The sequence below is a fragment of the Lissotriton helveticus genome, chromosome 6 (assembly GCF_964261635.1).
Source record: "Lissotriton helveticus chromosome 6, aLisHel1.1, whole genome shotgun sequence".
In the NCBI taxonomy this organism is placed as follows: domain Eukaryota; kingdom Metazoa; phylum Chordata; class Amphibia; order Caudata; family Salamandridae; genus Lissotriton; species Lissotriton helveticus.
Window position 1 is genome coordinate 107117107 of NC_136067.1, and position 14993 is coordinate 107132099.

General features: G+C 48.9%; 1 protein-coding gene across 2 annotated transcripts in view; it reads left to right on the forward strand.

Moving 5' to 3' along the window:
• LOC144762300 (exportin-5-like) overlaps positions 1-14993 on the forward strand; it is a 2334361-nt gene that overhangs the window by 76056 nt on the left and 2243312 nt on the right. For both annotated transcript variants that reach the window (XM_078647447.1, XM_078647448.1), the window contains exon 2: positions 8090-8211. In XM_078647447.1, coding sequence (XP_078503573.1) covers positions 8090-8211 — 122 coding nt within the window. The remainder of the gene's footprint in view (positions 1-8089; positions 8212-14993) is intronic.

A 14993-nucleotide genomic window follows, 5' to 3' on the forward strand; every position in this document is an offset into this window, starting at 1 on the left:
CTCTCTCACACGCACTCTCTCTCTCTCACACGCACTCTCTCTCTCTCACACGCACTCTCTCTCTCTCACACGCACTCTCTCTCTCTCACACGCACTCTCTCTCTCACACGCACTCTCTCTCTCACACGCACTCTCTCTCTCACACGCACTCTCTCTCTCACGCACTCTCTCTCTCACGCACTCTCTCTCACACGCACTCTCTCTCACACGCACTCTCTCTCACACGCACTCTCTCTCTCTCACGCACTCTCTCTCTCTCACGCACTCTCTCTCTCACATGCACTCTCTCTCTCACATGCACTCTCTCTCTCACATGCACTCTCTCTCACACGCACTCTCTCACACGCACTCTCTCTCACACGCACTCTCTCTCACACGCACTCTCTCTCACACGCACTCTCTCTCACACGCACTCTCTCTCACACGCACTCTCTCTCTCTCTCTCACACGCACTCTCTCTCTCTCTCACACGCACTCTCTCTCTCTCACACGCACTCTCTCTCTCACACGCACTCTCTCTCTCACACGCTCTCTCTCTCACACGCACTCTCTCACACGCACTCTCTCACACGCACTCTCTCTCTCACACGCACTCTCTCTCTCACACGCACTCTCTCTCTCACACGCACTCTCTCTCTCACATGCACTCTCTCTCTCACATGCACTCTCTCTCTCACATGCACTCTCTCTCACACACGCACTCTCTCTCACACACGCACTCTCTCTCACACACGCACTCTCTCTCACACACGCACTCTCTCTCACACACGCACTCTCTCACACACGCACTCTCTCTCTCTCTCACACACGCACTCTCTCTCTCTCTCACACACGCACTCTCTCTCTCACACACGCACTCTCTCTCACGCACTCTCTCTCTCTCACACACGCACTCTCTCTCTCACACACGCACTCTCTCTCACGCACTCTCTCTCTCTCACACACGCACTCTCTCTCTCACACACGCACTCTCTCTCTCACACACGCACTCTCTCTCTCACACACGCACTCTCTCTCTCACACACGCACTCTCTCACACACGCACTCTCTCTCTCACACACGCACTCTCTCTCTCTCACACGCACTCTCTCTCTCACACACGCACTCTCTCTCTCTCACACACGCACTCTCTCTCTCTCACACACGCACTCTCTCTCTCTCACACACGCACTCTCTCTCTCTCACACACGCACTCTCTCTCTCTCACACACGCACTCTCTCTCTCACACACGCACTCTCTCTCTCTCACACACGCACTCTCTCTCACACACACGCACTCTCTCTCACACACACGCACTCTCTCACACACACGCACTCTCTCACACACCAAATACGACTCCACCCTCCGACTCCACCCTCCGACTCCACCCTCCGACTCCACCCTCCGACTCCACCCTCCGACTCCACCCTCCGACTCCACCCTCCGACTCCACCCTCCGACTCCACCCTCCGACTCCACCCTCCGACTCCACCCTCCGACTCCACCCTCCGACTCCACCCTCCGACTCCACCCTCCGACTCCACCCTCCGACTCCACCCTCTGACTCCACCCCTCTACCCGCCCACCACTCTACCTGCCAACTCCACCATCCAAATGTACTACACCCTCCGACTCCACCCTCCCGACTCCCAACCATTGTTGTTTGTAATATCAATGCATGTAAGCCACATAAATACAACCCATATTGCATTACAAATGCTATAGGTGTCACATTTGCAAAAGTTATAACTATTAGCGTTGTAAATGACCAAGCAATTAATTTCACTATTTTTCACAACAAAACGTTAAAATAAAAGTGGTCATTTACAATAGCAATAACTCAAACTTTACAAATGAGAAATATATTACATTGCATTTTAACTCCCTGTTAACTTCTGCTGTCCTGATGCTCACTTTCACCACACCTCCTTCTCTAACTCCCTATTCTATTCTCCTGTGCTGATCTCTTCCACCCCACCTCCTTCTTTAACCCCCTGTTCTATTCTGCTGTGCTGATCTGTTCCTCTCTACCAACAAACTCCTTCTCTAACTCCCTGTTCTCTTCTCTTCTCCCGTGCAGAACTGCTGATCTCTTCCACCCTGCCTCCTTCTCTAACTCCATGTTCTCTTCTCTTCTCATGTGCTGATCTGGTGCTCTCTTCCAACCCGCCTCCTTCTTTAACTCCCTGTTCTATTCTCCTGTGCTGATCTGCTGTTCTCTTCCACCCACCTACTTCTCTACCTCCCTGTTCACTTCTCTTCTTCAGAGCTGATCTGCAGCTCTCTTCAACCCACCTCCTTCTCTACCTCCCTATTCTCTTCTCCCTTCCTGTTCTGCTGCTCTCTTCAACACCTCCTTCTTTAACTCCCTGTTCTCTTCTGCTGTGCTGATCTGCTGCTCTCTTCCACCCACCTCCTTCTCTTAACTCCCTGTTCTCTTCTTTTAGCCCTCTGCTGACCTGCTTCTCTCTTCCACCCCGCCTCCTTCTTTAACTCCCTGTTCTCTTATGCTGATCTGCTGCTCTCTTCCACATTGCATCCTTCTCTAACTCACTGTTCTCTTCTCATGTGCTAATCTGCTGCTCTCTTCCACCCCACCTCCTTCTCTAACTCCCTGTTCTCTTTTCTTCTCCTGTGCTGATCTGCTGCTCTCTTCCACTCTGCCTCCTTCTCTAACTCTCCCTGGTGGGGAGCTCGCCCATGGTTACTCCGCGAGGACGCCGTGCGCCTCCCTGGAAAACGCCGAAGCATTTTTGGCTTCTTTTGCAGAATGGCGCAGAGCATGGTATTGCTCAAAAGTCTGCACCCGCTGCGGTTGTCCAGTGTTGCTGGGGAGGAAGCAATGAGACACGCAGAGCAGAGAATGCAGACGCTTCTAGGAATCGTGTCAAACTCGCGAGGAGGGTCTACAGACTTCGAAATGTTATTCATACGTGACTATGCTTTGGATGGAGTGAGCATCGTGGGAGGGTTACAGTTGAGATGTGTATTTTTGTTTTGACAGTAGGCCGAATTGACAATCTCTTTGGACTGATGCAGATTCTGTTGCTAATGCGCGGAGTATTACGTGAGATCCATTCTTCGCACACATAGGATTGCATTAAAAGGCTTAGTTATGGCTCTGGCTGCCCAGATCTGGACTCAGTACCGCATGCGCTTCCAAGCGCTGTTCTTTCTGCCAGGTAGCAGCAGAATAACTTTGCAGATTACATTTTTGTTGTTGCAGCAGGGACGTCTCAGATGTATGGGGTGACTTCTGTACGGGGATAATATTGAGTGTCGATTCCGGTTAAGAAGAGATGGGTGGAAAGAGTATGTGACTGGGAAGCCAGTGGTACTATTTATTCGATTCAGCACCTTTTGTACTTTATTTGCATATTCACCACGCACGTGTTTACACAGCATCGTTAGTTCGGTATTGGCACATGCAGGATGCAAGCCCCTTACGTAGATAGTCAGATGCCAGGGAAATGCTGCTCCAAATTAATTTGAGATTGAAAATTGTGCGTATCATAAATGTTTCGAATTGCTAAACTGTATTATTGACCAGTTGTCTATAAAATATGACAAACGGGGTCACAATCTCCACTTTAATCGCCCGAGTGATGCATTTGTCATCTGAAGAGTTGTGTGCGAGGAAAAACATCCAACGAGTATGGCCCAGGCTCAAGACAAGTAAGTTTCACAAGTCATTGCAAAAGTGAAACAATTCTATACATCGCCCTTAAAACTCGGAAGGCGTTAAAACAATTTAACATGTGGGCTTCCAAATCGGAAAGACTTCTGCTGTTGTAGCTGAGAGCGCAGCACTGGAACTCTCCGCCTTTCAAAGTTTCACGTCGGTTTTCCGAGAAAAAAATTCCGCTGCACCGTAAAATTTTAATTGACATGCACCCCATGTCACTAATAATTTGGAGGGCCGCGGGCTGAGTGTAACGCAGGAGCAACATGCTTAGTGACTCCTGAACAGTGACCGGAGAGCTACGGTTACTTTCCAAAAGAGGAGCACGCATACAGTTGCAAATAGCGATTTTCTTTTTTTATTAACACAGCTCAAATCTCTGTGGGGTAGTGTCGCAGGGATTCCGTTCTCCTACAGAACTGTGCGTAGAGACTTGGAACCTCAGTAAGTTAGGGTGTGCCAAAACTCACATTAGTACCCAGAATCCCCTACCAGACTAGCTACAGTGTCTCATTGGTTATTACAAACTCCCAATGTTTAGACAAACCAGAACATGGACTTAGTACACCTCGGGTAACGTGGAACACATGAACACTCTTTCGTTATACAATCATTTCAATCCAGAACAAGGAGTAAATGAGTACGCGTGCACATTTAAAATGTTTATTTTCTAATGCAGTGTTCTCAAATGCAGTATCTTAGCTAATACAAGCAAACATATTATAAGGCACAAAGTAATCAGCATAGTTACTAGTCCATAGAATACAAAAGGTGAAAGCATGTTAAAATGCTAAAGCGAAGAAGGTTAAACAACACCTAATTCTCACCCTCCCTAGCTAGTATAGTATATTATATTATATTATATTATATTATATCTAAGAAGGTCTCTTTGGGTTTTAGCAGGGCGGGGCCATACCTCAGATCCTAGTAGTAAGGGATCACATCATCTTCCACCAGCTCTCTGCATGCGAAGCACCATCAAGTGTGTGTGTGTATGCTCTGTGCAATGTAATATAAAACGCGCCTAAAGCCAGAATTTGGCCGCAGCTGCATGTATGTTATGTCTAGAAACGTGCGAAGATCAGACCTCATAGCAACCACTGTGTCGAGATAACCTTGAATGCTTCAGCACTCACTGTACAGACACAGCTCACCAAGCAAAGCTGATATCAGAGCAATGACATATTATTCTTGTGTGAAGCAAAACATTATACTAGGCTCAAAGCTAAAGTAACAATTATGTGTCGTGTGCAGAAGCAGCAGAAAGGTAAAATGGCATTTAAACTCCTAATAAGCTTATGCTAACTTAACACAGTGTGAAGGCAAAGCACATCTATATGACACCCTCCCTTGATCAGAGCACTGATAAGATAAGGGGCACATATTTGAAATGCAGAGTTCAATAACGATAGTCAGTTCAAATTTGAGCAAGTGAGAAAAAATGTTTTCGTCATTAAAAAAAAAAAAATCATAATCATGACTGGAGTCAGTCAATAGGTCTGGGGCTCAAAATTTTTTCCATAGCTTCCGGAAAAAAAATATGAAAAATGTTTGTCAACCTTGGCATCGACAGACCTTAGCCCAGCACTGAATATGCAAAATAAGCAGCAACAGCTCCTAAAAGGAAGTCACTGTTCTCATCCGAAAACAAGTCAGCCATCCAATTTAATAGTGGGAAAGAACATACATGCTCTTCAATTAACAGAGCCTCTAGCACCATCAGAGGGCAACTCGGTGGGTTCTCAATGAAGCTGTGTGCCAAGAAATCTTGCGCCGCTGCGAAATATATTCCAACGACCCAGCATTCCATGCATCGCTGCAAAGGCCATAATCCCTCCATCAGAACAAAGCAATTCATGAGCAACTAAGGGACTCATGAACTGATTATAATCCACTTCAGGAGACACCACATTGCAGAGACACAAATCCAGGGCCCAGTCGAAATCGCAGCTCAGGCAATGAAAGACAGGCTGGACACGTGTAAAATAGCAAAATCGAAACGATAATCCATAAGCTGCACTTAGGGTGGCGAGCGGCAGCGCACCATAGTATTCAAGCATGCTGTTGCGAAACAGTGCCAGCCGGGACAGCTCGTCTTGGAACACAGGATATGCATCCATTTCGAATGAAACAAAACAGCAAAAGTACACCTGCAGCTAGAGCCAGTAAAACCGGAAATCCACCAAATAAGCTGGAAAAAATCGAATGAAAGAACGCTGGGATGACCCCAAATATATGTTAAAATGAAGTCACAAGACCACTGCTAACTACCTTAAAAAAGTGCGCCAGCCCCGTTGTGGAGGACGCGTTAAAGATTGTATGAATCAGTTCACCGAAATGCAATGGAAGGTCAGTATTCAATTAGGCATGCACTTCAGTGCGGGTGTTAGCTACGTGAAGGACAAATGTTTCACGAGCTGATGTCAGGGCAACTTCTTTTTGGGACAATAGAGCCCTTAAATGACTCATCTCATTGAACTCTACTTTCAAGGTCGGAATCCTCGGCCAGATGGAAACATCCAAGTTCCCATGCGTGGGTGGATACAACACATTTTTACAGCAAACCACACGTTCACTGACTGTAACGATATAATCAATGCCTTTTATTAACCCACAGCAATCTTCATTATTTAAAAGTAAATAACTGCTGTTTGCCAGTAATGTGAATGTGGGGATGATAGCGGGCACGGGTGTACCTTTCAAAACACAGGCTAAGTTAGGCTTTTCTAGATTGCAAGAGCCGTGTAATTGAATAGGTCTACACATTAACGAGTGATCTGGTGTTTCGGTGCACTCTTCACTTTTCAGATAAACTTCCTTTCCTTCTCTAAGACATCTGTATGTAAAAGGAAGCGACCAGGCTTCATGCAAATAGGAGCTACCAAGAGGCTCGTATCTACTAATGGCAAAATATTTCATACAACTTTTAAATTCGAAAAGAGCAAATGGTAAAGTTATTAACCCGTGGATAAGCCACGTTGCAGTAGTGGCCTCTGCCACAGAGAATGGTAAAGACTCCAATCGTTCAATGTGTAACATGGAAAAAGATGCATCTCTCATTGAAAGCAAACACTGCTTGTCAGTCAAATTAAACGGGGCAAAAAGAGAAGAGTTATTCATGTAATTCTAAGGCACTTTCTCGGACTTAAGTCTGCAGGGTCCACGCAAACTGCATAATAGAACGGAATTGATTTTGACCATGGTATAACACAGACACTTCATCTTGCACAATATCAACAACAGATGACACAATGTTATCCAATGTGTAAATGCGGGAAGAAAGCGTGCTAATGCTATTATCCACAACTGCAAGAACTTTTTCCAAATTAGCCTGATCTATAGCCCTAAGGCGGGTAGCCGCCTCAATCTGTGATGTTTTCCAGATTTCATTATAAACTGCATATATCCATCTCTTAGATCTACCTCTAGCCGGGCCTTTTATGAAATCATTCAAATCAACATTGTCAGTCAGTTTAGACAAATGTAGTTTAACTGACGCCAAGGTAGAATGTTTGAGCCAATTCTGCCTTAAATTTGAGCGATTGGCCAGATGCCAAGACTGGACTATGTATCGAGATAGTAGGATTACAGCCATGTAATACTTTAAGGAGTAACTTTCTTCTGTTCCAATGATCACAAATTCTGAAGCACACAAGCAACTAACTACATGTAGCAACCTATACACAATCACAAGATAGTAAAACATTTGATAATGGACCTTAACTCCCCAAATAGTATTTGGGAAATTACTGTACCTCTTTGTTCCCTGGGTGTGGATTGTCCCCAATATAACATTTGCCTGTTTTTTCTGAGGCCACATCAGGCAGCCGCTGCACAGGAGCGTCTTGCCCGATCAACAACTCGAAGGCATGTGTTGATTTGGCATGGAATTGTTTTCCAAGACGCAGAATGTAAAATCCAAATGTTAGGCATGAATCTGTGTTAGGGGTAATAGTGGTGTAACATAGAAGACACCATTTAATATTAGTTTAAGACTCCTGCAGAGTAAGCTGAGTTTGGTTACAGCCTAAGGATGTTTGCTTGCAGCTGTGATTGGCGGACTCTGCGGGTCTAGTTGGTGTCTTTATCAGGTATGTGCGTTTATTTGCTAGTTTGTTTGTCAATCATCTTACTATTAACCTGTTGGCCGCAGGGGTAATTCCCCCGCTATGTTAGGGGTGGGGGGCGTGCACAGTGCCCCGGTGCTCGTGACTAGCTCAGCTCGTCATGAGCCACGGTGGCCGTGTGCTCATGACGAGCTGAGCTCGTCATGAGCATGGGAGGGGTTAATGCCAAGGCTTCAAAAAGCACACATTGTAACCATACCTGTTTCAAATTTTCTTGCTTCCAAAATGAAATTTGCATTGGAAGCACTAACTTTCTTTGAACTTTCACTACTGTTTGTGACTTTTGGTTTGTCTTATTAGGCTTTGGACGAGTTTAAAGAAAAGAGTCCAATCGCTGCTTCCTGTGGGCTGAAATTGGCAGAGAAATCTCAAACATCTTTTTTCAGAACTTATGGGCTTCAGCTTTTACAACATGTTGTCAAGTAAGCACGTTTATCTTACATCTTTTTGCTGCAACTAAATATCAGAGCTTCTGCAAGTCCATTTAACGTCCATTTACAACTGAAGTTTTTGTAGGTCTGTTTTCTTCCACAGATGCAGCTAGTGCAGTCGAAGCTAAACCATTTTGCACAATGGGGGGAATTTACCTGTCGATTCTTATTATATCTTTGTCTACTCTACTCAAACAACCAAGCTGAACCTTTCATAATTCATCCTCCTTTTTTTTTTTTTTTTTTGAGAACCTTTGTCACGTCAAGTAAGTACAAGTATGGGCCTACAACCACCCCGGCCGGCCGCTAGTCAAGTCGTAAATACGGCAAAGCAATGCAGAAAAATACAGCAGCCCGAAAATCGGGGTCTAATAAGTGTCCAGGGTATAACTTGTATTCAAGCGTATCGTGCAAGAATCAGGAATTGAGAAGGTTCATTTTACAATAAAGAAAGAAAAACTCAGGATTAATGCCATATGGTCATACATGGTCCTACAATAGCAGGCATGAAGCAGGAAATCCGCAAATAGTGAAAATACGGGTGAAGTATTGGGGGCAAGGTACACGAGTCAGGATAAATGTAAAAACAAACACGTTTCGTAGCAAAGCTGCACCCCACCCCTCAAAACGAAATATACTGTAGGAAACATGAAGAACGACAACACCAAAAAGGAAGAAAGACAAAGGGCCATAGAAACAAAGAAAGGACACATTGGAGCAGGGTCGTATACAGGGTTGTTAGCGCAGCCAGTATATCTCTGGACGTGGGCTCTTTCACGTGTCGCCAGACCCCAGGATTCTCCCGCACAGCAACTTCCCTGCCTGGATGTGGTGTGCGTAAGAGGGTGACATCCGCCATCTTAGCTGATCTGGCCTCGCCTTTCTCCACCTCACCTCGGGACCGGGCCCCAGACCAGGGCGCTACAGGAGTCACCAAGAGGACCCCGAAAGTCAAGGCAGGTTCCCAGCGGAGGGTCACCAAAAGGCTAAACAAAATCTCCGCCGCTCCCTGGGAGCCGCCCGCCGAGTCCGGGGGAAGGCCGCTGTTGTCGCAGTCGCGGCCGGCTACTCTCCTCACTCGACACCCCGGTCCCAGCTCCGTGAAGGCCGCAAAACAGTCAGGGACATTTCCACGGGTCTGCCGCATGTAAAAGCCTCAGGAGCAAACTGTCAGTGAAAGTTGTCCTTCGCCTACTGAAATATGCCGTCACGGCTCAGGATAATTGCCAGGATGTATGCGCTGGGTGAGAAGGCTCACGGAGCCGAGCGTCTATGCAGCCATCTCGGTCGCCAGCTTGGCTCCTCCTCTTCATCCTCCTTCTTGGTTAATTAGTCAGCATGTTGTAAAATTAAGTTTAGGGGTCGTGCTTAGAATTCAAATAAGTAAAAATATAAGGTGGAAAATAAGATTGGGAAAGAAGGAGACTAATTAATCCAGTACCTGTATTTAGTATTCACATTATGAAGCCACAACCAAAGACCACTGACGAATACACCAGAGGCAACCAATATATTGTAGCCCAGTGTTTCCCAAACTGAGTTTGAACGTCCAGTAAATAAATAAAGATAGCTTTAAATTTTGTATCTATCGTGTCACATTTCCTGGGCTTCAAAGACAGAGGTCAGATGTCAGTCAGCCAAAGTCTACTGCTGCTTATATGTTTTTTAGGTCTCCCCTAGGCAGCGCTTGCGCTGCCTTTTCTAGACATGCTGTGTTCAGGTATGGACTTTAAACTCCGCCCATTTTCCACCCATCTTTCCAATTGGCTTCTATTACTGTCCTTTGTAAATGGTGGCTTTTGATTTGTGACTAGGCTTAGTAGTCCCTCCTTAGTACCTCGCTCTCTTCTGTTGTTACCTCCCATGAGGACAGCCCCTTTTGCATGCGTCCTTAATCAAGGTTTTATTACCAGTTAGTGAACACTATTTAGTTAATTAACTACTTGCTGAAGCAGGCACGACATGCTGTCTGACTTTTGTAAACCGCCCTGGTATGTACTAGCTGTATGAGTCACAACATATTATCACGCTCCTGCAACACGGGATGCTGTAGAGGAGGTAATTTGTAATGCTTTTTTAAAAACTATTTTTTATTCACGTTCGCGGCACACTGTGCTTTGGCTTCACAAGTTTAAATGTAAAGCCCAGCATGCCGCGATTCCTACACAAGTTCCCCACCCCAGCGCATTGAGACCCTCAAGGGTGAGTAGTGCGCTTTACAAATGATATGATTGATTGACTAGGGGAAAAAAGCGTCTGATTGCTGCATTTCTTTTCCACTTATTTTCTTTTGTAGCAATCATGACACGCTGTGCTTTAGCTCTAAACATCTTAAGTCAAAGCGTGCTGTGATTGCTACAAAAGTACATAAATCGAAAAAAGGCGGGCGGCTACCACATTTTCTTACCATTTGTTTACTTTTGTAGCAATGGCGGCACGTCTCAATTTACCTTTAAACATTTGAAGCTAAGCAGGCACGATATGCTGTTTACTTTCTGAAAACCACCCTGGAAGAATTTTTTTTGTTTTTTATATTTGTCTTCATGGGGTGTAATTAATTTTTTTTGTATGTTTATGCCCCTTTATGCAGTAAACCTAATAAACTATAATATGTTTTGTTAGTGATTGTTTTCTTTTCTTTTTACTGTAGCCCCCCCCCCTCTCTCCCCACAGCAATGCCCTCCGTCTTGTTTCATCTGCCAGCACTGGATCACTCTGCCCCTCACCGCTGGTTCTCACCCCTCTTGCTCCTCAGCCCTCGCTACCGATCCCCCTCCCCGGACGCACTCTCCATTCTCTGCCCACAACCAGCTGTAACGTTGAACCCGACTCCGCCGTCGATCTTGCTCCCGCCTATTTCTCACCCTCCCCGGCACCAACTTCAATCTCCCTTTCCCCTTCACCACTGACCCCCTCCCCACCCCCCTTGAGCACGGGTTCAGACTGTAGCCTTTCCTTTCTCCGGTAATGGTATTTTCTCCTCTCAATTTTTTCCCCTTCACCACTGACCCCCTCCCCACCCCCCTTGAGCACGGGTTTAGACTGTAGCCTTTCCTTTCTCCGGTAATGGTATTTTCTCCTCTCAATTTTTTTGCACTTACTTTGATTTTTTTTCTCTCGCCCTGTTCTTCGATTACCTCCCCCCATCCTCCAGCACCGCCCCCCTCCCACGCCTGTCATCCAGGAGTAGCTTGCTGTTTTTTCTCTCTTCCACATCTCCAACACCTCTATTCCCCCTCCTGCCACTCTCTCCAGCACTAGCTCGCGCTCCTTCACCCACCCTTTCCCCTCTGTCACCACATCTCCAGCCCCCCTCACCCCGACCAGCACCTTGAGCACTGAGTCTCTCTCCAGCACGTATACTCTGCGCACCCTGCACTGCTCTAGCTTACCCTTTCTTCTCTTTTGAACAAATTGGCCACATGCCGCCCCCCCCCGTCTCCCCTCAATCACTGTCAGTTGTTTTCGTCCAGATCCCGGTACTGAACGATGTCATTGATGACCCGCAGGGTGGGGAGGAGACTGACAAAATGCTGCAACTCCGGGCCGAATTATCCGACGGCGCTATTATGTGGCTTTGAGAAGCAAATTATATGGTACATTGTGAATGAAACAAATTATGCGCCACCTTTTCACATTATTGTGTAGTTATTTAGAAACTTTTATACATTGATGCAAAATAGACCTCAATGATCCACCACATCCACCACCACATCATCCACCACCACCACTTCCACCACCACCACCACATCCATCATCACCACCACATCCATCATCACCACCACATCCATCATCACCACCACATCCATCATCACCACCACATCCATCATCACCACCACATCCATCATCACCACCACATCCATCATCACCACCACATCCATCATCACCACCACATCCATCATCACCACCACATCCATCATCACCACCACATCCATCATCCCCATCCACCATCACCACCACATCCACCATCACCACCACATCCACCATCACCACCACATCCACCATCACCACCACATCCACCATCACCACCACATCCACCATCACCACCACATCCACCATCACCACCACATCCACCATCACCACCACATCCACCACCATCACCACATCCACCATCACCACCACATCCACCATCACCACATCCACCACCACATCCACCACCACATCCACCACCGCATCCACCACCACCGCATCCACCACCACATCCACCACATCCACCACCACATCCACCACCACATCCACCACATCCACCACCACATCCACCATCACCACTACATCCACCATCACCACCACATCCACCATCACCACCACATCCACCACATCCACCATCACCACCACATCCACCATCACCACCACATCCACCATCACCACCACATCCACCATCACCACCACATCCACCATCACATCCACCACCGCATCCACCACCGCATCCACCACCGCATCCACCACCACATCCACCACCGCATCCACCACCGCATCCACCACATCCACCACATCCACCACCACATCCACCATCACCACTACATCCACCATCACCACCACATCCACCACCACATCCACCACCACCACATCCACCACCACCACATCCACCACCACCACATCCACCACCACCACATCCACCACCACCACATCCACCATCACCACCACATCCACCATCACCACCACATCCACCATCACCGCCACATCCACCATCACCGCCACATCCACCATCACCGCCACATCCACCATCACCGCCACATCCACCGCCACATCCACCGCCACATCCACCGCCACATCCACCGCCACATCCACCGCCACATCCACCGCCACATCCACCGCCACATCCACCGCCACATCCACCGCCACATCCACCGCCACATCCACCGCCACATCCACCGCCACATCCACCGCCACATCCACCGCCACATCCACCGCCACATCCACCGCCACATCCACCGCCACATCCACCGCCACATCCACCGCCACATCCACCGCCACATCCACCGCCACATCCACCGCCACATCCACCGCCACATCCACCGCCACATCCACCGCCACACCCACCGCCACACCCACCACCACCACACCCACCACCACCACACCCACCACCACCACACCCACCACCACCACACCCACCACCACCACACCCACCACCACCACACCCACCACCACCACACCCACCACACCCACCACACCCACCACCACTACATCCACCACTACATCCACCACCCCATCCACCACCACCACCCCATCCACCACCGCCCCATCCACCACCGCCCCATCCACCACCGCCCCATCCACCACCGCCGCATCCACCACCGCATCCACCACCACCACATCCACCACCACCACATCCACATCCACCACCACCACATCCACATCCACCACCACATCCACCACCACCCCATCCACCACCACCACCCCATCCACCACCCCATCCACCACCACCACCACCCCATCCACCACCACCACCGCATCCCCCACCACCACCACCACATCCACCACCACCACCACCACATCCACCACCACATCCACCACCACCTCCACCACCACCTCCACCACCACCTCCACCACCACCTCCACCACCACCTCCACCACCACCTCCACCACCACCACATCCACCACCACATCCACCACCACATCCACCATCACCACTACATCCACCATCACCACTACATCCACCATCACCACCACATCCACCACATCCACCACCACATCCACCACCACCACATCCACCACCACCACATCCACCATCACATCCACCACCACCACATCCACCACCACCACATCCACCACCACATCCACCACCACATCCACCACCACATCCACCACCACATCCACCACCACCTCCACCACCACCTCCACCACCACCTCCACCACCACCACATCCACCACCACATCCACCACCACATCCACCATCACCACTACATCCACCATCACCACCACATCCACCACATCCACCACCACATCCACCATCACATCCACCACCACCACATCCACCACCACCACATCCACCGCCACATCCACCATCACCACCACATCCACCGCCACATCCACCGCCACATCCACCGCCACATCCACCGCCACATCCACCACCACTTCCACCACCGCATCCACCACCGCATCCACCACCACCACCACCGCATCCACCACCACATCCACCACTGCATCCACATCCACCACCACATCCACATCCACCCCCACATCCACCACGTGGAGAGGTGTGGCTCACTGGTTAGAGGCGGCAGACCCATAAGCAGAGAACGGCCCGGGACCAGGGTTCAATTCCCGACGCGGCAGGGTGTTGGACCAGGGTCAACGAACTCGATAATTCTCGCCTCGGTGCCTACTCTAATCAGGGAACACACTCGGTAACTCTGGGCATTAAGCTTGTCTCATCTCTACAACGGCCCCCCACAGACGCCGGGGATGCCTGGTTTCACCCTGGAGATACCCAGAAAGGGACCATCTCACAGGGAAAACCAGGACGGGTTCCCCAGCGGTCTACAGCGCCAGGACACTCGGGTAGAGTAACAGTGCGCTTTACAAGTATCCCACATTTACATTTACATCCACCACCACATCCACCACATCCACCACCACCACATCCACCACATGCACCACCACCACATCCACCACATGCACCACATCCACCACCATATCCACCACACCCAATACCACCGCATCCACCACCACCGCATCCACCACCACCGCGTCCACCACCACATCCAACACATCCACCACATCCAACACATCCACCACCACTTCCACCACTACCGCATGCACCACCACCGCAT